This window comes from Ambystoma mexicanum, chromosome 9 (genome assembly GCF_040938575.1).
Source record: "Ambystoma mexicanum isolate Mex_15411 chromosome 9, UKY_AmexF1_1, whole genome shotgun sequence".
NCBI classification, from domain to species: domain Eukaryota; kingdom Metazoa; phylum Chordata; class Amphibia; order Caudata; family Ambystomatidae; genus Ambystoma; species Ambystoma mexicanum.
This window is the reverse complement of record NC_090931.1, coordinates 1,499,149,745-1,499,173,215: the sequence shown is the minus strand read 5'-3', so window position 1 is coordinate 1,499,173,215 and position 23,471 is coordinate 1,499,149,745. Positions and strand designations below refer to the sequence as shown.

General features: G+C 45.8%; 1 protein-coding gene across 1 annotated transcript in view; it reads right to left on the bottom strand.

Annotated features, from left to right (window-relative positions):
• Window positions 1-23,471, bottom strand: part of LOC138489313 (homeobox protein CDX-2-like) — a 153,325-nt gene that overhangs the window by 66,483 nt on the left and 63,371 nt on the right. Inside the window, exons 3-5 of the mRNA XM_069617013.1 lie at window positions 11,803-11,922; window positions 11,505-11,582; window positions 3,100-3,177 (exon numbers count right to left, since the gene is read on the bottom strand). Coding sequence (XP_069473114.1) covers window positions 3,100-3,177; window positions 11,505-11,582; window positions 11,803-11,922 — 276 coding nt within the window. The remainder of the gene's footprint in view (window positions 1-3,099; window positions 3,178-11,504; window positions 11,583-11,802; window positions 11,923-23,471) is intronic.

The window sequence follows — 23,471 nt, the reverse complement described above, 5'->3', positions numbered from 1 at the left end:
ACAATATTAAAAGAGAAACAATGATTTATGAAATAAAATAGTTCTTATAAACACAAAACCTTTTCTACCATCCAATGATTGATACACATTTCAGAACTTTTCATCAAAACTGAACTTCGCAGCAGCTCTCATGAAAAAATGAATAGCGTCCCAGCTGCCAACATATTTGCCTAAAAACAGGACCTCTAGGGCAGCGGCACAGGTGCAAGCGAGATGGCTTGAAAGAGCTAGGGCCCAGCCAGTCAAGGATGGAAGTGTACATTATTCATCGGTGTACCTTACCTCTCTGTGCACAGGCGCAATACCTCTCATTCTTCAAGACTATACTCCAATCCAGCCAATGCAGGTCCATGGCTCAAACTGAATTGGAAGAATTCATGCCTATTTTGATATTGAGCCAATTCACAAAGCTGTCACGTACACCACGAATCGGTCTTAAACATCGAGAGATTATGCATTCTGGGTTTTCTGGCTTTGCCTCAGAAGCACCTTCAGACGACGGTGCACGAGTAGTTTCCTCAGTTTACGATCTAGGATAATTGGAGTAAGATTGCAATTGCTATATCATTGTCCTATGAAATGCCATTGGAGGTCTACTTTCAACTTTGGAGAACATGTCAGGTCAGCCAGACCAAGCTTGAATAGCCTGAATTAAACAGAATACCCATATGCAATGTTGCCGCAACCCGCTGTGTGCACCTAGTTTATCAGTACAATCATTTCCTCGACTAAATCTTATCTAAGACCAAGTCTTCTTATGCACTTCCCCCAAAATTGCCAGCACCTTGTAATTAGACCGGAGACAATGCATCCATAGCAGTGTCCTACCCACCTTTGTGACTGCTTCCCAGATGCCCCCGAAACAGCAAGAGTGATGGCACCTCCTCCCAATCGACTCCCAGCTAGCATCCAAATCCTCAGACTGCCCCATGTTCCACAGTTCCATGTGACCTAATATTGGTCATTTAACATTTGCTTGAGTCATTTTGAGCGACCTTAATCGACCTCCCATTTTTTTCTGTTAAGGGGTCCTCCCCATGCCCCCCCCCTCTACCGCACCGCCTTCTCACCAGCCCCAGACCTCTTTCCCATAACACTAACATGCATATTCATATAAACGTGAGTGTCCGTGTGTGTGTATACATAATACATATATATATATTTGGTTAAATCGGTGAAAATAAATCGACCAAATGTAGATCACAGCATACTTGTTTCTCCAAGTTCAAGCAAACCCTAGAAATGGTTCCTTTGCACTGGCCAAGAGTACCCATACTCCCACAGAGGGCCCTGTTTATAAACTGGGGGCCACCGTAAAGATTCCCATTATAGAGGAACATTGCAATGTGTCAAGACTACTGATAATACAGGGGCCAATCTCAGTGCTTGCAATGTATAGAGCAGACTGGAACCCCATGGTGCACTGATGGTGCTGAGGCTTTCATAGAATTCTTTACTTTCACACTGTCTTGACTGGAAACACTGACCTCGTGCAACTATATACCAGACCAACATCAAGGCACATTTGTAGTTTTCAGTGTCTATTAGTCAAAGCTATTGCACTGTAGCACAGCTAGAACTATGTAATGTGAGGCAAGACAATCTGTCTGTGGGTGTTGCTTGGTTACTTACCCACCTATTGACCCCCTATGGCCATACTAAACCCTTTGGCAATTTCCATCCACTACCTGCCCCTCCCTTCCCAAAGACCACACTCCTGTGGTCTCCCAGCTGGCTCCATCATCATGCGGTAATGGTAACTGATCAGCTGGTGTTGGAGAATTCATGATACATGGTGCAGGGACAGGACTGGACCCATGATGGACAGCTGCACAAGTGTATTGGGCATATCCAGGGACCTACCTTCAGAGGATCCAAGTGAAGGGTATTTAGCCATAGAGTGATTGTGATGTGGCTATACATTGAGGGTCCTCCCTCAATGCTCAGAAGGTGGAGCTTCAGTGCAGATTTAAAGGCGTTTCTGGTAGTGGTGTTGCTGAAGTGTGAGGGTTAGTCGTTTCGATTGATGAAGGGCAAGGAGGGTGTAGGCGCCAAGGTGAGAGGATGTGCAGGGAGGGTGGCAGAGAGGTTATGAACGGTGTTGAGTGGATATTGTGTAAAGGGCAGGGTGGGAGGAGTATTTCAGCCACTTAAAGGCCTCCAACACGTGAATTGAAGATAAACGGAGACATATGAAAAAGAAGTGGTGATCTGGCGGGGCCAACCAGCATAAATAAAGTGTGGGGAAGGTGGAGAGAAGCAGGAAGTTTCTAGACATTTGTGCACCAAAGTTGAGTAATTTATGGAGTGCAGCAAAGGAGTGAAGAGGACAGCCAAGGAGGAGACTACCTCGGAGTCAAGGTGACCAAGTACCAGAGTCGTGTGAGGGTTTGGCAGAATCGTTGGTGGGCCGAGGGTGAATGTTTTGAGGGTAAGCAGTTTACTGCTGGTGGCAGCTGTGGTGGTAGTGATAAAGTGGTGAAGACTAAGATCATCAAAAAGGACCCTCAGGATGTGCCCCTTTGAGGGGAAATGAGATGGGTGAGAGGAGGAGCTGGGACTTTGGAGGGGGGGAGATTACTTGTGAATCAATATGAATTATCAGATTTGTAATTGCATCCCAAGCTTGGTAACACACTCATATTTCAAGACTCTTGGCCAAGCTCACTGCCTTGTGAACTGGTGGGCGTCACAAGAATGTTGCCGATGAAGGCTGCTATTTGTGGCAGAGGTGGTGTTCTAAACTCTGGGTACCACCATGCCCAGTGGTAGCCAGTGTGCCACATGTAACAGAGAATGTAATGACCCGGTGTGTCTACTTACACACATCGGCTTCTGAGTGGGTATCCTGGGGCAAGACATTGTGTGAAACCAAAACAAATTGGCAACCACTTCTTGGTGGGCTAAAAAGCATAATATTAACTTGGGACTTGGGTAGTTGCTCGCGGCCACCCTCCCCTCTCTACAGTAAAGATGCGTCCTGTGTCTGCACCTACTTCAGAAAGTGCATATGCATTGCATGCAGCAGAAACCCTCTCCATTCTTCACCCTCCCGCTACTCTTAGGGTGGGAAGCGCAAGATCAAAACTCTTCTCTCACCTTCCCTGGGGCCGGAGGGCTGCAGCGCGTCCTCTTCTTTACCTCTTAATGTGAAGACAGAGGTGATGATAGGATGTCCTGTTTGAGAAGTAAGCAGAATATGCTCAGTACACTTAATATTAAACTTTTAATCAAGGCCTATCATTTAGGATTTAGGTTCTGCCTCAGGCAGCCTGTTGTTTGTCTTGGCCTGAAGTTAAATGTAGAGGAAGGGGGCAGAAGCACAATGATATATATATATTATACATTCCCCGTCTTTCCTTCCCGCATCCCCTGCAGAATCCTATAGGAGCCCCGCCATCTCCAACCGTGACGATGGTGGCCACATGTATGCAATCGCATGTATATGAGAGCGTGGGGGAGGTGGGATTTCCTTGGTACTTGCACTCGTGGGCATACACTATGTGCGCCACATGGATACGCACTCTCCTCTTCCAGAAGGAGCCTCAAGCAAAACAATGGCTGCGTTCCGTGAAGCCGAGTCACTTCATGTGACCAGCTCAATCACCTTGTTCGCAAATAGAGGAAATCTAGTGCAATGATATGCTTTACTTGGGCACATTACTAAGTGACATTCAGTGCATTCATCGCCTTACTGTTTCTATCATGGTGACAAATGTGTACAGTATATCTAGTGGACCTCCTATGCTTGCAGGCGCAGGCAACCTCTGCATCAGCCGTCTCATGGTGGGTGGCAACAGTGGGCAGGGCCACTGGCAGTGGCAGAGAAGCATGTAAACATCAACAGAAAACATAATGTTGGCACATAAAAAGCAAATAATACTCCAGTTAAAGAACCAGGCAGTAGGGGGCATATCCTGCTTTGCTAAAGGAGTAGGAACTCAGCCAGTGGACATAATGAAGCAAGTCTATAAAGCTCAAGCTGGAGCCATTGGCCTCTATTGCACAGACATTCGGGGGATAGAGTCAACGGTTGCACGGAAACACATAGAAAATCAGTTCTATCGAAGCGTATTATGTCTCCCACTAGGAGCCCCAACCTTCTCCATTCATATGGAATTAGAGCGGAGCTATATTGAGGATAGCCATAATATGGCCCCGGCCTTGATGTGGCTATCCGCACGGGTCAATCCTTGTGCCACAGCGTTGAGGCAGATCATTAGGGATGTAATGGGTCACGACTAGGGAAGGTAGTATGATGGCTGAAGCATGTTAGCTCTACCCTGGCTGCTATAAATGCAAGCCATTGGTTCTATCAACCTGAACGTATAGATAGATCTTGCATATTAAAGCCTAAGGAATTACTACTTACATCTTATGCAGAACGACGAGTGACCGCTGAGAGTGAGAAACCCTCGAACAGAGCTTGCATGTCCAGGTCATTTCCAGCTTCGTCACAGCATTATTCGGGATGGTATGCCACTATTGGCCAGTGCTTTCATTTAGCACACCGTAAGTCAAGTTTTCTTCCATTGAATGCAGTGAAGGGTAATTGGAATGGAATGAGCCCAAGTCGCCTATGTGTCCATTTTGTATGGGTGTCTTGGAAACTACAGGCATTTTTAGTTTTTTTGCTGAGTCTACACTTTAGTTTGACAGAGAAAATCAAAGCCACTTCTAATAGGTAGAGGGTTTTATGCATTTAAACTGACTTTGCTCCATTGCCTGATGTTACAAAACCCTTAGCTGCATGTATTGAGGAGGCACTCTTCATCAGAATGGGGTTTCCTGCGCCCACTCCTTTACGTAGATGCTCCTAGATGGAGGGTGGGTGTGGTCAGAGGTATTTATTAATTGATTTAATCTCAATCACTATCTTGATAATTGTATGCAATGTTTTAAATGATTGGTCTTTGAGTATTGTTCATCTGTTTTATGATTTTGTAAGCCGTTGAATAAATGTCATTGATTGATTGAACGTATGGCAGTGCCACCCTGGCGACCCTGCACACCTGCTCTGCTAACTTTGTTTACTCTCCACAGATATCCCAGAGAGGTGGTGAAGCTTGGCTTAATGTTCAGCAAGGCCGTCCCCACTACCCTTTTTGCCTATCGTCAACTTGCCTCTGAGCACATTACCACCCACATGTTGTATGTTATATCATGTTATGTTATGTTATGCTATGTTATGTTATAGGTACTTATATAGCGCACCGTCACCAACGGAATTCGTCCCCAGGCGCTCTGGCGGATCTGTAAACAAGAAAGGGCGGGTACTGTTAGTTGGGAGGAGGGGAGTAGGAGAGTGAGAGAGGTGGTGTGCTGTTGGCGGCTTCAGCTCAGTATACACTGAGTGCTGGGCTTCAGTGCAAGTATCGGATCGGGTGAGGCCTCATGTGCTGTAGGTGCTGTCTATGTGTTGATGCGCGTGGTAAAGTGCGTGTGGATTGCTGTGAGAGAGATGGTTGTGTGAGTTTTGCGTGGGTTAAGTATGCAGAAAATTGGGGGTTGGGTTAGTGTGGTCTGTATCCTGGTTCAGGTACTTCTGGTTCCGTTTGAGCTGAATCCCTGTGGCTGGGGTTGTTGCTGGTTCCTTATGGGCTGTCTCGCTGTGGTGGTGCTGCGCCTATCCAGCTGTGTCATAGCGAGTATTTTATGGGGTGGTGGGTGTGTCTGAACCATTTCTTCGGGTGTGGGACTGGGTTGGCACTATCTATTCTCTTGTTATCTAGTGTGACACTGGTCAGTGGAAGCTTTGAATGGTTCAGTGTCAGAATGCGGTTGATGAGACATCCTAGTGCCTCAGTCAATGTCCGCCTGTGTATTCCGTTGTTAGTTTCCTCCTATCATGACTATCTTTCAGTTAATTCTTCGGTTTTCGTGGGGTGACTTCCTTAGGGCTATTGCTTATTGTGTGTCTTATGTGTCTTTATTTGAAGAACAGGGATTCCAGTTTTGATAAGAAATGACTTACAGTAACACATTTACACATGGCAGAGAGACTCCCCTCACCGCACCTTATCTTTGCTCTCTGACCTGTACCATCTCCTTGACTAACATCTTACCATTGCCCCTATGACTCTAATCGGAGAGTTCAGCCTCCCAGAAATCTCCAGGTGCCATGACTCCAAACGTGACTCTCTTCTATCAAACCACTCTCTGAACCTCTTCCACAACCTCCCAACCCACAACCACAGATTCCCTTTCACCCTCCTCATTTTATCATCCTCTTACCTCGGCCACTCACTCTCCCATTCCCGATCAACATTGCTCTTCCTCATACTCTCTCCCGCACCCCTCCTTCCTGGGCAAGTGAGACCATTCCCCATAGTTCTGTATCCAGGTCTGTCCTCCCCCTGGTTCAGGCTTGCAATGATGTTAACTTGGCTCTCTGCTCACCATTTGTGCACCTCTATTCTGTATGCACTCCCCCAAGAATTTCCAGCTCCATATCGATATGCATGTACACCTGTACCGGGGCCCCACATCCTGCCTCCTCCATTCCTATGCATCTATAAGTGTGGCATGGAAGTACTTACCATGTAACTGGAGTCCTGTTATTTTACCCGCCTCATCCCTTCTGTCTGCCCTCCCCCCTGCAAACTCTACTCTACTCTCCAACCCTTGCTGAAATGCTCGACTCTGTTGTATTGCTACCTCCCTATCGGATAATGACTTTGCCATCTCTGTTAAGAACGGAAGATCCACAATACCCTCCCTCCCTCCTGTCTCCTCCTTTTCCCTCATTGTTTCCCCTCTACTTTGCTCCTTCTCTGAAATCTCCGCCGCTGAGCAGGCTCATGTTTATTAAAGAGCTAACCGAATGTGCTTCCTAGTGAAATCCCTTTCTTACAAGCAGTCACATAAATAGCATAGTTATCCTGCTCCGTGTCGCTTATCCCTCTTGTACTCCCCACACTACTGAATCTTACCTGATTCTTTCAAAGCAGCCACTTGTCTACCCGTCTTCAAGAAGGCCTCTGCACACCTGACTGTTTTCAACAGCCCCACCAATTACATGCAAGCTAAGAGACTCTGTGACCCGCTTCAGTTGATGTTTCGTAGCAATCACTCCAAACAAACTGTTTCAATCCATGTCTAACTTTCTCCTCACTGCCCATCACCTCAAGCATTCCCCTATCCTCCTTCTCCTAGTCCTCTCTGCAGCCTTCGACACTGACTATCACCCTTCCCTCTTGCTGTCCCCCTCCAACCTCGGAATTCATGATGCTGCACTTGTGTGGATTGCCTCCTACCTCGCATCATTCATTGAATTTCCCCTGGAGCACGCAGACCTCTGACTCCACCCATCTACAATTGGGCATCCCCCCAAGCTGCGTCCTCAGCCCACTACTCTTTACTTTTCACCCCGGACCTGCCGTCTAGGGTCTTTGACTGCCACATGGTATCTGCCACTGGATGGCACAGAGTCCTCTGCTCAAGGGGCATCCAGCAAGGAATGTTTACGTAGCCACACTAGGTCATCAGTACGCAACTTCATGGTCCGGCTCTGGGAGCACAAAGCCTATGAGCTCTATACAAAACTGGCTTCACCCAGCAGCGGCCCTGAAGCTGCCCTTGTTAAGCTGGTGGGAAAGACTGACAGAGCCCAGCCAGGACATCCCTTCTGCTGTCTCAGCAGTGCTTCTGCTGGTAGTCCAGGCCTAGCACTGAGAACATGATCTCTTCATTTGATTCTCAAGCATCTTATGAAAACACTGATCATGACTTGAACCTTAGGACATGTCTTAACTGAATGCTAGGGTTTGATGTTTTCAAGGTTTTCGATAAATTCTTCCCATTTGCCTTGTACCATTCAATAGAGAGAGTTGTGGTCTGAGTGAACGGCACTATGTTTATGTCTCCCACAGTCTGATCAGTAACTTGTTTAGTGGCCCTCAGCTTGCCTCATTTCCACAAGAAGACATTGAGCCAGGAGATGGGTGTCCAACCTTTGCAATGTATGTGGTATGAGAGCCCTCAACCGGTACATCTTCCACTGTCCCATCGTGAACCGGCTGCAGTCACCGACTCCAGGACCTTCTACTGCTCTCAATGATGAGTCTACTGTACCGCCTGTGTTGCAGAGAGTGATTACCTGAGTGAATGAGGGTGATTAAACGAAGATGTCTTTGATTGATTGTGCTGCCCAAGATCATACTGCATATATTGTGACATTTACATTTAAGAAATGGAAAGAATTCCAGCAAGTCTGGGAATAATATACAGAATTCCTGAATATATGGGCCTGTTACAGAGTGTGCTACAGAGGATGCCAGGCCATCTAGATATGAATCATGAACACAAGCTCAGGCTGATGCCTCGCTGCAGTTAACACTGTGTGGGCAGAGTGGAATATTTGTTTTGAGTTTATTGTTTAGTCCATGCACACATCGAATGAAGGCCCTCTTGGCTCTCTGACATTGTGGATTTCACATACTGTATGGGGAAGGTAGATCATCAGCCCACTAAGTTGCCAGATTGCATTTCTGGCTCTCTGAGGAACTGATTCGACACTACATCTGCCAGGTCGATAAATGATGCTCAGGTCAGACAATGCTTAATAATGCTGCTCTAGAATGTGGCATACTGTATATTTCCTACAAGATTACGCAAGCCTACAGTTGCAGCACCACTAGGTGGCATGAATTGTGATAACAACATTCCAGATGAAAGATGGGTGGAATATTCAATGTCTGCTTTAGTAAACTTAGCTAGCTCAGTTGAGAGAACTATGGACTCTTAAACTCTGTGTTGTGGGTTCAAGCTCTATATCTAACAACAACTTGACACACAAAGGCTAATTGTAGTAGGCTCAATAGCTCATTGGCACTGCCAGCTGCATTCAACTTTGTTCTTATAAAGTACCACTAATGATTTGTGTGGCACCTCAGATTTCCGAGCATTCCCATCTCTGTTCATTCAGATCTGCTAGTAATATAGGTTAAGCTTAAGCTTCCCTCTTAAGATAGTGGGAGTAGCTTCTGTGTATAAGGAATTGTATGTGCCCTGCTCTTTGTAAGGTAATGTGCATAGTCAATGCTGGCATCTTGACATCAGAATCACATGTTTTGCATTAGCTCCATTACCACTTGGACTCTCAGGATAGCTTTGATTGTATTTTCTTTCAGAAAACAACATGTTTGCCTGTTGGAGCGAGTCTTGCCTCACGCCTGCCACATGTTTCTGTACATGCTGGGATGTTCTTGTCTAAGGAATAGATATTGCCACTTTTCAGTATCCTTGATGTTTCTCTGTTGGGTGTCTATTTCCTATGAGAGAAACTCAGAATTCAGAATTGTGGGTCTTGGCAATAGGCTTCTGCAGCCTTTCCATGTCAATGTGTTAGTCTTTCTAGAAGTCAAATGTATTCATCACCACCTGCCAGAGATCCAGTCTATGGGGTCATTCTGAGTTGGGTGGTAAGGGATACCGGACACCGGTAAGGAGACCGGTGCCAGTAATCCCTTACCCCCCCAATTCCGAGGTCTCTTACCGGGAATCGCAAAGGACGTGTGGTCTGGTTGGTTGAATGGGGATCTACCGGGTCCTCCAGGGCCTGAATGACCTGGTAAGTCCCCATTGAACCAGCCTGGACCTGGACCCGGTATGGGAGGCAGCCACTCAGGATGACCACCTATGTCAAGTCTCCAGAGATCTCTTTCATGGTGGGCTAGGCTCTGTGGGAAGCGTTGCAGACATAGTGGGGCCCAGTTGTCCTCCTGCACAAGAGTGTCTGAGCTTTGCAGGACACCTTCATCCACTGTTCCTTTTCCATCCCAGAACAGACTGGGCTTTGGCTGCGTCTCATGCCATGGGACAGATGCACACTGCAGCATGGCTCCATAGGAACGTCGAGGCATAAGTTCAGGATTGAGGATTGGTTCGGATGCATTTGCATCTAGACACCCTGGCAGTTTCAGGGCTTTGGAATCTGCGTCTCCTTTCCTGCAGGCCTAGTGGTTGCCAAGGTACCCTTAGTTATTATGGTTATTGGATGTCTCCATAAGACGGCGTTGTGGTTTGTTCCACTGAGTGGCCTTTAGTTATGGTAATCCTGGGTGGTCTTCAGCAAGTGCAGATAACTGTGACTTCATTCCCAGTTCTTCTGTCTTTTAGGCTGTCATTCCATGCATGATCGGGCAGCAGAACCTTGGTTATAAGGCGGCCATGTTTAATTTTGGCATGGTGCATAGGGGGTTACCTTCAGGTTTTTGTGGGTGATAGTAGTCTTAGCGTGCCATGGGAAGAATGACAGATACATTGGATGCCTGGGGTCAATGCTTTGGGCAGTTGCTTCAGAGTTTGGCCTCCAGTGCTCGGTTGCTTTTCTGTGTTCCCATTAGTAAGGGCATGGAATAGCTCTCATATTTCGTTCATTGACAGGTTGGGGCCACAGCTGCTGGTTGTTTCCTTTAAGTAACTTGACAAGACTGGAATTAATAAAAAGTGATTTGCCCACTATCGCTGGATTGGTGTTGAATCTTAAGAAAAGATACATGGTTCCTTAACAAACTAGTCCATGTCTGCAGATGTTTGTTGGGTCACGTGTCTGATATGGATTGGACTGACACACTAGTTGGTAAATCCTCTTGGTGTAAGGACTGTGATTTTCATGACTAGTTACCCATACTCAAAATCGCTTCAAGTCAATCTCATCACATTGCTTGAGTTCCCTTTCGGGTCATTGCAGAAGCCCAGAGAGGCTTCAAACACAAGTTGGGAGGAAGACTCTTTTTTAATCTTGGGGGTAGGTGAGTTGCCTATCTCCAGGATGAAGCCTCACCTCGTAGACTAGGGACTGTGACGAACAGAACTTGTACTTGGAGTAATGAGGCCAATAATCATTTACTTTACTTAATCCCTTAACTGCTGGGCTATTCTGCATTCCTATAAAAAAAAACATGAGCCTACTCGCCCTTAGCACTTAAGTTAAAGATTATGGTGGGCTGGGACCTGCCTTCGCACTCCTCAAGATTCTGGGGCACATTATAACTTGAATTCTGACCTTTTCATTTTTCTAACTCATTGTAGCCAGGTATATTGTGCCTAAAGGTCATACTTTCTGTGGGCTTTTCTATTTCTTACTGAACCCCCTGAAGTTAAATGTGAGTCATGACACACATGAAAAAGACTCAAAAGTCCAGTGTTTCCCCTTCTACTTTTTCCTATAAAATTCCAATATGCTGAAATTGTGTTCATATAATTAACCATATTTCACTGGAGGAGCAAATAACGTGTTGGCCTTTTTCCATCACCCCACGGATGGAGGAATAGAAATAGATGAGTTCCTTGAAGCTCTGCTCTCTCTTCAGTGAGTGGTGGTAATACGAGTGCATCTTGTGTCCGTCAGTGCATTGATGGGGCTTACGTTAGGAACTATCTCTATCCCCTCTAGGACAAAGACAGAGCAAAGAAATAAACCCACTATTCCAAAGTACTGAGCTCAGGCTCCCCAACTACTGCCCGGATAGAGTCATAATGAATCCATTCTGGTCACTCACCTTCGGGATGGTCTGAGGGCTGCAGCTCTTCATCGTCACTTTCTCGTAATGAGAAGACAGATGTGATGACAGGATGCCCTGTTCAGAAAGTGAAGATATTGAAGTTTGTATGCAAACAATAAGTAAAATACTGCTAGCTTAGATCAATATTTCTGATCAGTAGTGGTCATTGGGGAAAGATCAACATTTGCCACACTCATGCCACAGATACAAAGCCTCCACTGTGTGTGGAGATTTGGGCTCTGATCAGCGGAATTCTGTAAACTCATTTGATGTCCTGAGCACACATGAAACTCACCTGCGCTGGGGAAGTTACATGCTTCTATTTCCTCCACACTGTCTGCGTCTGTGTCACTGCAGCATAGATGTTCTGCATCTTTCAGCTTTGATATGGCAGGTTTCACGGCTGGGCCACAGGCTGTAGAGAGAAGTGGAAATACATTTCAGGACTGATGCTTTGCTGCTTCTGGAGTAAAACAGAAGATGAGAAACAGGATGCAACTCTCTGATCATAAGTGAGTCAAGCCTGGTCCCACCAACCAGGTTCGGACTCACCTCGTGTAGCCCCCAGACTATACAGCAGCTGCCATATGCTGCAGATCCACCCCATGCAAGTCTTCTCTAGCTCTTCCCACCTGTCACTCAACAAACTATCATCCCAATGTGCTGCTTAACAACCAGGACCAAAGTTGCTATGTAGTGGCCACCAGTCACCTCTCCCCAATCTCTCTCTATCTCTCTCTCTCTCTCCCTCTCTCTCTCTCTCTCTCTCTCTCTCTCTCTCTCTCTCTCTCTCTCTCTCCCTCTCTCCCTCTCTCTCTCTCTCTCTCTCTCTCTCTCCCTCTCTCTCTCTCCCTCTCCCTCTCCCTCTCTTTCTCCCTCTCTCTCTTTCTCTCTCTCTTTCTCTCTTTCTCTCCCTCCCCCTGATCCCCATCTGAATGTCTGTGTATCCCATGGATGCACAGAAATCACTGTAGTCCATGCTTGAAATCCTTCTGCAACCCAACCTACTCCCCACCTTTTCTCAACCCCAAACCCACTGTACCTTACACCATAATACCCCCAACTAAAATTATTTCCTCACGTCCCTCTTTTAATGCTACCCATCATGGCCAGCCACTGGAAACAGTTGCAATTCCCACCAACTCAACAGGCCCACCAAAACTCCTTATCCATCACTTCTCTTTCTGTAGGTCCCACCAATCCCATTCCTAATCGCTCCATCCCATCCACCCTCAACATCTCTCAAACTGACACCCTGCTGAGCCAACAACACCAAACCCTGAACATCTCTTTTAGGGCAATGTGTTTCTCCACACTGATTGCCTGATTCATTTCACATCAAAGCACCCTGCAAACCTGCATTGTTTTTGATAGTGTATAGTTTCATCCACAAAAATACCCCTCCAGCATCCCAATCCCTAGTATATTGCTTAGCCCATTTTCATTGAAAGACATCGCCTTCTGTCTCCAATTCCCCACAACCCTAAACATTGTCCTCCTCCAGCATCCAACCAGTGTACCTGTGCATTATTGACAGCTTGGTGCTCTTCAAACCCCTACCTTCCACTATCCCCAGGACTTGTAACCTGACAAAACAGCAGTCATTTCTGTAAACTCCAGCTCGATTTCATGCTTTTATGTCACGGCCATGCCACACTCACTCCATGCCCTCCCACTCCAGTGGTAACTCCCAGACCTCATCCTTCTCACAACAGCATTCACTTTATCGGTGTATTCATCACCTCCTCATCTCTTCTTTCCCATCAAACCCCATTCTGATGTCCCACCCGAAATTGAGAGATTAATTCTCCGCTACCTCAACCAGGTCCATCAGGTACACCCCACCATCACAGCCTCCCCTGACCTAACTCTCACTCTTTTAATGCTACCCTTCTCTTCGTCTTCTACACACATTTAAGATGTACTGACCTGGTCTGAGGACCATCACAGGAGTTATGAGTCCTGAAGCCCGAGTTCAAGGCCCAAGAGCATTGTTATGAGGTTTATGAGTCCATAAGGACTGGTTCTGACTAGGGCTTAGGGCATATAAAGCTATTATAACCTGCATTGTTTTTGATAGTGTATAGTATAAATATAACTATTGGCATGGTGTGTGTTGGGGTGCATGCTGGGATGCATGTTTTAAGGAAGGCATGGCATCAAATTACGACAGACACAAGTGATCACACTTCAAGGGTGTTTATTAAACAGTAAGAATGGGTGAGATAAATGCCTAATCGAAACCTAAATCTTAGATGGGAGCGAGCTACGACCATCAAATCAAAATAAGGCAGTCCTAGTGGCGTCTTGTCAAAATAAAAGGGCCTATACAAAAAATAAAATAATTGCCAATCCTGACTGCTATGCTACAAAATAGTGTGAGACAATGTTCATAAAAAAAGAAAGAGGGTTACTAGTCTTTGCATCGAAGTCTTTGCATCAAAGTTTTTCCATCAAGGGTTTGTTCCATTGAATCCTTTTCATTTAAAAATGTTTCATCGAATTGCCAAACATAAAGTGAAAAGTGTTTATGCATCGAAACCCTTTTATGGAATAGGGTTTTGTTATATAAACACTTTACATTTTTTGCATGGAAAGTCGATGAAACATGTGTAACGTTATAACGTTACATGGATCTGTCCAGTGCTGAAATCTATTCAATACAGTTACAATGTATTTCAGCACTGGACAGCTCCCTCTAACTTGTGTAGTGTGCACGTTTTTTTTTATTGGGGGGTTCACCCCCAAACCCCCAATAAATTAAAATAAAGGTCCCCAGTCCTAGAAAATAAAATGAATGTGCACACTACACCACATCAGAGGGAGCTGTCCAGTGCTGAAATCTATAATGTATTTCAGCACTGAACAGCTCCCTCTAACTTGTGGTGTTTATTGTTTATTGGGGGGGTCCCCCCAAACCATCACAGACTCCCAAGTGGTCCCCCGCTCCCTCCCAATTCCCCATTTTCAAAATGTAACCCTTACCTCGACCCATTGTATTTCCAAACCAAACATCCATACATCTAATTTAAAGGTATGTTTCAGTTGGAAATTCAATGAATATGCTTTTTGATGGAAAAGCATTTCAATGAATGAATTTCGATGGATAATGATTAGATGGATATTATTTCGATGGATAGACTGCATACCGCGAAAGAGTGTTCGCAAAAATGATAAGTCAGGATGGTATAGCGAGGTCTCCCTTCCCTACGTTTTTAGCATGGGACAATGCGGGACTCTTGAGCACAGCACACAACTGGGCTTTTCCAACGCAAGGCTATTTTTCTTCTCAACAATATCAGGATCTGCGGTGGTCAAGTCTCTTTCCTCAAAGTCTCTTGCATCCAAGGGCCTGATGTGTTCAAAATGTCCACAATAAAAGTTCCTTCCCGTATAGGCGATTACTTTTCACCCCTGGGTCCCCCTCTTCCAGGCTCAGAGCTTTCTCGAATGTTAGCCTCCCTCCGTCAGATTCACTACTGCTTTTTACTCACAAGATTTCACCTGTTGTATTCATGAGTCTCAATGTCCTTTTCGACAATCTTTCACTGCGGGCTTCCTGCAACTGGGTTCACTCTCACCAACACAGTGTTCACAGGGTTACGGTTTCTCCGCCCCACCTTGCAGGCATCCCACTGCCGGTTTCACATTTGCCTTAGCTTTTTCGCCTTACTCTAGTTCGGATTTTAGCCCCCAGTCAGGCTCTCCTTTAAAAGCCCCCAGTCAGGCTTCCTTTTAAAGCCCCCAGTTAGGCTTTCCTTTAAAGCCCTCAGTCAGTCAGGCTTTCCTTTAAAGGCCCCAGTCAGGCTTTCCTTTACATTGTGGGACAAAGATTTTTGACTCTACAATGGGTTTTACTCCACCCTTGTATAACCACTTTGACCTCTTACGACGGGCTCTCCTATGGCCCTCTGGTATTTGTAGTGTTAACAAAAAAATGGTCTCTGGCGTCAAGGATGATACCACAGTAGCGAGCGTCTCTCCCTGCTTTGGTTATCAGTGTAGGAGGGCCCTGTGTACCGTTGACATTTGCTATACCACACGCTGGCTGTTATTGCCAGTCTTATGATTCCTTTCACAGAGGCTTTGTGGGTTGGGGTCAGAATGGGCAATTCTCTGCTTGTCATCCGTTCGATTCTAGCTGCCTTTCTCCTCCACTTGAACTGCCGTCCTGGAATAGCTGACTTGTGCGGTCTACTTTGCTCGTAGTGTGCTCTCATGCTCCACCTTTTATCCCTGTGGGTAAGGGAAAGGGCATTTATTCATGGGGCAATTATGACCGAGTATCTTCGGGCACAAATAGCCCCGAACGGATTTATTATACGGATAGAACCCAGAATTTTCTTGGAAGAATTAAAATTCAGGAAAGACTGGAGTTTTATTTCAAACAAATGTACAAGGGACTGGATCATAGACCTGATAGACAGATACTAGACCTGTGATCCTTAAAACGAACGGCACTCACCACATGGAAAGCATGCCCAACCCAACCCACGCTAGAGGCCTACAAATCCCTCACCGCCCACTACAAAAAAGAAATCACATTAGCCAAAGCTGCATCATACAACTCCAGAATTACTAACGCTCATTCTGAGGCGAAGGAACTATTCGCTATCTACAAAGAGCTCGTCTGTCCACCCACCAATACTCAGGAAACAGTCAAAGATGAAACATGGTATAATAATATACAAACAGCCATGTTACTCAAAATAGACACACTCAAAGAGAAAATAAAAAAACACCTCAGTGCCCTGCCTATGACCAAGCCCCCCCAAAGCCCAGCTCTCGCTCATGACAGCAAAGACTCTAAAGCCTTCTCCTTCAGACCAGTCACTGACTCAGAAGTCACAGCCATCATGGAACGCATCAAGCCCTCCTCATGCAAGGGCGAAATTTGCCCCGCAGCACTCATCAAAGAGTGCAGAGAACCACTAGCACCACTGATTACAGCCATCATTAATACTTCTCTCTCCACCGGCATAGTCCCCCCTGCTCTCAAAGAAGCCTGGGTCCACCCATTGCTCAAAAAACCTTCACTCGACCCGGACATGCCCAATAATTATAGACCCATAACAACCGTCCCATTCCTGCTTAAGATACTGGACAAAGCAGCATACCTTCAGATACAACAATTTCTGGAAGAAAACCACATCCTGGGCAAGAGGCAATCAGGTTTCCGGCCAAGGCATGGAACCGAAACTGCCCTACCGACCTAAAAATGCAAATTGAACAAACCACAGACAAAGGCAAACCAGCGCTACTCTTGCTGCTTGAACTATCGGCAGCCTTCGATCTGGTAGATCACATGACACTATGCAGACACCTCAAGAAGGCAGCTCACTTCTCACAGCAAGCTACCACATGGATCATCTCCTTCCTTGAGGGAAGGCTAATGAGGGTATTCTCAGACCAAGCATGCGCCACCCCACACCCATCCATTGTGGAGTTCCGCAGGGTTCCTGCACGTCAGCGACTCTCTACAACATTTTTACCCTCCCTCTCTTCAACGACCTTGATGATCACGGCATAACTTACACCAATTATGCTGATGATACGCAAGTACTACTCCCACTCACCGGCTCCTATGAACAGGACACTGCCAAGCTAAGTGAGATCTATGCCATCATCCAGGCCTGGATGGCGGCTAACGGCCTCTGTCTCAACGGAGACAATACTGAAATACTCATAGTAGGTACCAAACAAACACTCAATAAATTGGACAGCAAATACTCCTCCTTCATCATAGACAACACTCCCATCACCACATCAAAAACAGCCAAAACACTGGGAGTACACATAGACTCCACCCTATCCATGTCACGACAAGTCAGCGCCATCACAGCTTCGGCAGCTCTTACCACCAAAATCATTAATGCTGTCAAACCTCATCTCTCACCTCAAAACTGCCTGTCCATAGCCAGAGCCACAGTAGGGACTAGATTGGACTACTGCAATGTCCTCTTCTTAGGCACCTCAGCCAAGAACTTCAAGAAACTCCAAACCACTCAAAACAATGCCCTCAGGGCAGCCCTCAGCATTCCAAAAAGGGAGCACATCTCCCAAGCCCCGGAAAGACGCCCATTGGCTCCCAGTCAGAGAGCGCATCCTATTCAAAGCCCTTTCCATTACACACGCCTGCCTAGCAAACACAGCACCTCTGTACCTCTCAGAAACCATTCACCGTGCCACTTCAGAAAGACCTACATGCACCCAACACTGCAACCTGCTTGCCATCCCAACCTTTAAAAGAGTCAAAGCTGGAGGTGCCAGCTTTGCAGTTTTAGCACCAAAAAATTGGAATGCACTACCACCAACACTCAGGAAAGAGATCTCACGCTCAGCCTTCCGCAAGTTTCTGAAAACTCAACTATTCCACTAGGCCAGCCACCTTAGACACTTCAGACATACCTTACCTGACCTGTGGGTTGCTCCATGTTAATTGCCCAATCCGTAACTGAAATGTATGTCTAAACTGCTGTCTGCTCTTGTAACCCTATGAGCTATGCTCTTTGTCTAAGCAAGTATCCTTAAAAGCGCCACAATGCCCTACGGCCGATGCGCGCTATACAAATACAAATAAATAAATAAATAAATACTGATCATAAATACGGCAAAAACTGTATCAGAGAAATTAATGAATGAAATCATCACAAAGCAAGATGCCATAACAACCAAAATGATTGTAGGGGAATATTTGAAAAGCATGGCAACTCTGGACGCGACAATCAAAGAGTTTAAAGATCTGAACCTCAACAAAAAGGTTATTAAACTCAAGAAGGACATTACTGCGTACTCCCACGAAAAGAAATATACATATACCACAGATACCTACTATGAGGACCAAGAAGAAAGTGCGAATATGCCTAACACAGGACCCACAAGAGGTAGACAGTACCGACAGAAAAATAGACCAAGACCAGGAAACTGGAATTTCTCGAGTGGGAGCTCAGATGAAGACATAGGCAGAACCAACAGCAATGTCCAATTCGAAGATCAACAACAAAATAGAGGTCGAAAAACTCTGGGTTTTCAGGCCCCAAGAGGACGCGGCAGGGCCAGAGGCTGGTGGCAGGAACAATCACCCATATTCACCAGGAACAGAGGTAGAGGGTGGTACCAACAGAATGCATACCCGCAGTACGCCCCCCAAGAGTGAGAACAGATCCCGGAAGATCCGGGAAAGAGTCTTTGGTTGTGAATCTCTCTACTTTTGCCTTATCAACAACACATCTAAGAGTGCTACAAAAAGGCCTTTCTTTCGTCCCTACCTCAGCACACGATCCTTTTCAGACTAGGATTGAGATTACTCAACTAATGAGAAAGATTCGGCTAAAACAATATTTCTCCATTACATGAATGAACATCTGATGTTACAGGGCTACACAATAAATCTACCTACTATCCACCCCCACATGGCATAACAGTGGAGTCTCAAACCTTTGAGAAAATGCTTCTTAAGAAACTGGAGGAGATTGAAGCAGAAGAAAAATCAAATAGCTTCCACAACATGACAAAGCTTGAAAACCTAGCCCTAAAAGAACTACAGACCAATAAAAGAAATAATCATTAAACCAGCTGACAAGGGGGGGGGGCATTGTCATTATGAATAAAAAGGACTACGACAAGATGGTCAATACTCTAATAGAAGACCGGGCCACCTATCAGAAACTCGGAAGTGACCCCACAGAGAGACAAAAAATATGATCAACCCTATAATTAAAGAAACAGAAGCAAAAGGCCACATCAGTGTTAAAGAGGCAGCCTTCTTGAGTCCACAAAATCCAAGGCGACCTGCTTTCTACACTCTCCCAAAAATTCATAAGGGTACCTCTCCAACACCTGGACGACCGATAGTGTCGGGAATTGGCTGTCATGATGCCTACCCCCGGGCATCAGGACCAAGTTCATCAGCTCCGGGAGCAAGCATCCAGATACTTGCTAAAACCCCAACAGCCCCGGCTGGGGGCTGTTTGGTTTCAGTCTGGCCCCTTAGGCGCCAGCCTCATCATGGAAATCAGTCCTGGCGCCATAGGCGCCAGGCTCATAGACTTTACTTACCTGATGCAGACCATGCTGCTAGTGAGTCCAAGCCAACGTGAGGCTTGGGTGGGACTATTTTGTTACAGGAACTATTTTTTACTCGGGTGTGGTTCTTGGGAACTTCTTACCTGGAACTACTTTGGAGGCTATTTAAACCACGCCCGATCAGCAGCACACGGTTCGTGTTATTCTGCATCCAGCAGCGTAACGCTCACCGTGCCTGCAGTCTGCATCCAGCTTACTGCCACACCCGCCTCGCATCTGGAGCTCCTAAAACAAAGAGGAAAGAAAAGGACAAGGTTAGAAAACAAACTATTTTCGAATTCCTCATCTGATTTCGGATCCATCTCGTCTCCGGACCTGGAAAGAGCTTCATTTCTGTACGCGCCGCATCTCCAGCTGCAGCGCTGCGCCATACTCACCAGTCTTCACAGCATCTTTCGATTCTGCGCTACATCCATCATTTCTTTGCCGAACTCCGGCACCTGAGGGACAAAAGAAAACAACAAGGTGAGGCGAGAAAACCAACAAATACCACTCTTATCACCATAGACTTAACTGATTTACCACCGGAGGCATTATTCTATAACTCTCCACATCTTCACGTGCCGCATCTGCAAAGGGAGAGAAAACACCACGTTAAACACGTGCAACATTTACCGGACAGCGTCGGGTAACACAGACTCTTCCTGAACGCCACCAGCTGCCACAAGGGTATCTTCTCACGATCCCAGCTGCAAGACAAGGAAGGAAGGGGGGACAAGAGTGAAACATCGGACATATTGAACTCTATGAACTTGATACTTACTGGATATTGCCAGGAACCTCAGAGTCAATACTCGCCGGAAACTCTCCCACGCCTTCAAACCAGTGAAGTAACTGGCATTCAACGCGCCCCTGCAATACATGCAGGATGGGGAGCTCATCATTTAAAAACATAAGGTGAGGCTCTTAAGGGGATATCAGAGGTGACCAGAAGGGAGAACAGTGGGAGGGGGCCATCACTGAAATCCACGGGTGGCTAAATCCCTTTCTCCACTTGCAGGAGAATACTTCTAGGGATCAAGCAGACGAGATTAGGCGGGCCAGTCCAGACAGTCATCTCAGCACTTCGCATCACGTTGGTGGAGACCGCAGCTGTCCGGGTCCGATCGACGCCCCTGTGGGAACCAGGTGAGCGTAACATTGGCTCGATACTAGAGTCATTGTCACAATTTGCTGATTTCTTTCTGAGAGAAGAGGTCAGCAAAATGCGCTCGTACACAAAAGACACAACAGCTGTCCTGGTCCATTTGGACAGTCTCACAATAGAAAGTCAGGATGTCTATATTGTGACCATGGACATCGAGTCTCTGTATTCGAGGATCCCCCAGAGAGAAACCTTAAAGGTGATTGAGAAGATATTGCGAACTAAAACCCTGGATATCCCGACCTCATTAATAATGCAACTGGCGGAAATAGCCCTAACGAAAAATTATTTTTTGCTTAAAGATTGCTATTATGAAAAGATAGCTGGGACGGCAATGCGTGCAACATTTGCACTCACTTTGGCGAACCTATATGTTGCAGATTTTGAGGAGCAATACATATACCCTGATACCAATCCCTATACCAACAACATTTTGAGTTACCGTCGTTATATTGACGACATATTACTACTGTTTAATGGGGATAGAACGACCTTGAATGGATTCATCGAATGGATCAATTCACTCAATCCCTTTCTCAAATTTACATATGAGGCCAGCAAAACTGAAGCTACCTTCCTCGATTTGAAGATCATGAGGACAGGACAGACTTTTGAAACTACAGTATTCCAAAAATCCACAGACAGAAATTCCCTCTTGGATTATAACAGCTTTCACCAGAGATCGCTAAAAGAAAACCTACCATTCGGGCAGTTTCTCCAGTTCAGGAGAAATTGCATTTCTAGAATGGAATATGACATACAAGCAGAAAGGCTGAAGAATAATCTCAAAGATAGAAATTACCCTAACAGAATAATAAAGCAAGCCAATAAGAGGGCAAGGAACATACCGCAAGAAATAACCCTCAACCAACATGGCAAGAGAAAGAGAGATGAAAACATCATTACAGCAATATTCAGCTATTCGTCAGTCACTAACCGCCTGAAGAAAGAAATCCGAAAAGCCTGGCATATATTAAATATAGAAGGCAATACTTTACCAGTCTCTCTCTTTGCAATAAGGAGGAGAAAAAACCTGAGGGACTCTCTAGTTCATACGTATCAAGACACGCCCATTCCAAATGAGACAACCACATTGTGGAATGCGTCCAGACCACAGGGACATGCACCATGTGGTAACTGTATAGTCTGTAAATTCACTCAAAGAACTACATCAATAGACATAGGCTGGCAATACCCCTGGGAGCAGAGGAGCTTCACGAATTGCAATACCACTAATGTGGTTTACATGATACAATGTCCTTGTGACAAGAATTATGTTGGCATGACAACGAGAGCGATAAAGATAAGGATTGGGGAGCACAGGTCCAATATTAGAACCAGGAAAAGAACTGCCTCTCTGGTGGAACATTATATTGACAAAAAGCATACAGAAAATGACCTTATGTGGACAATATTAGAGAAGGTTAGGATGTCAAAGAGGGGTGGCAATATCTCAGCCCTTCTTTTAAGAAGAGAACAACAATGGATCTTTAGATTATGTAGTCATAAACATGGCCTCAATGAAGAAATCTGCTGGCAATCGCTGGCGGTCCTGTAAATAGCCCCATAGCAAATCATGAGTGCAACCAGGATAGAAATGTATTTGAAAGGACAGCCTTGAATATACATCCTCCGCACATCAAACATACAAATTGGGGAATATTGGAGATATCCTCCCGGTACCCTAAGTTTAAGATACTGCCTTAGAGTGTTGAAAACACGCTCTATAGACTACACTTGTACAAATTGGTGAAACATATTGTCATAGAGTGTTTTCTTCATGCCTAACACAGTGTGTGGCTTGAATAACATATGGAATTCACACTATGGGCATTGTGAATGGGTGGGACTACATCTCCCACAAATCCGCGAGGAAATACATTAGCCGAATTGAGCCTCAAAACAGACAAAAATATAAACAGAAGATATGCGTTTAGAGAAGTGGACGCTTACTTGTGAAGCGTACTTCCTAATATTTCATGAAGCATCATAAAACAGCAACGTGGCCACGACAACACTAACGATCACATGAGCATGACGTCGCATATAGAGGCAGCCATCCAAGATGGCGCCTAGAGCAACCGCCGGACGCGACGCAATGAGAAACAACACGGATCAATACTCCAGGTGAGTGTAACCTTTGGAGCCGCTGCATGCGAATAAGGGCCCTGTGCCCAGTAACTCTGCTGGAAAGTGGAAGGCAGATACTAGTAAATTGGGGCATACAACATGTTTTGTGTCTGAATAGTAATGCATATATCGGCTTAGCACAGGAATATTAGAAAACGGAAACACCGCGACCCGTTAACTCGGAAGATTTATTTATTGAGCTTTGACGCAGTAATGAGAAAGTGTTTGTGCCGGAAAATGGGGGTGGGAGGCAGAGTTTCTAAATACCCTGCTGGGCAGAATGGGGAAAAGGAGTCATAAGGAAGGGAGTACCACGTCTCAGCCGTCAGCGTCCAACTTCCACTCCCCAAGGACTCCCCATCCAGGTGATCCTCCTGCACTGGTCCACCCCCAGGAACTGGATCCAATAGTGATGGCCGTGTCCTGGCCACCTGGATGAAATATCCCTGGGGACTAGCAAGTGAGACACCTTCAGGTTTCTCACAACGTACATCGTCGCAGCCAGGCAAAAAGATTTAGGCTGAGAAAAACCTATTAGTAAGTGCCACAGTGGGAGCAGTTTGAGTTTTGCATGTTAGAAGGCGCACATATCACTTGTAGTTAGT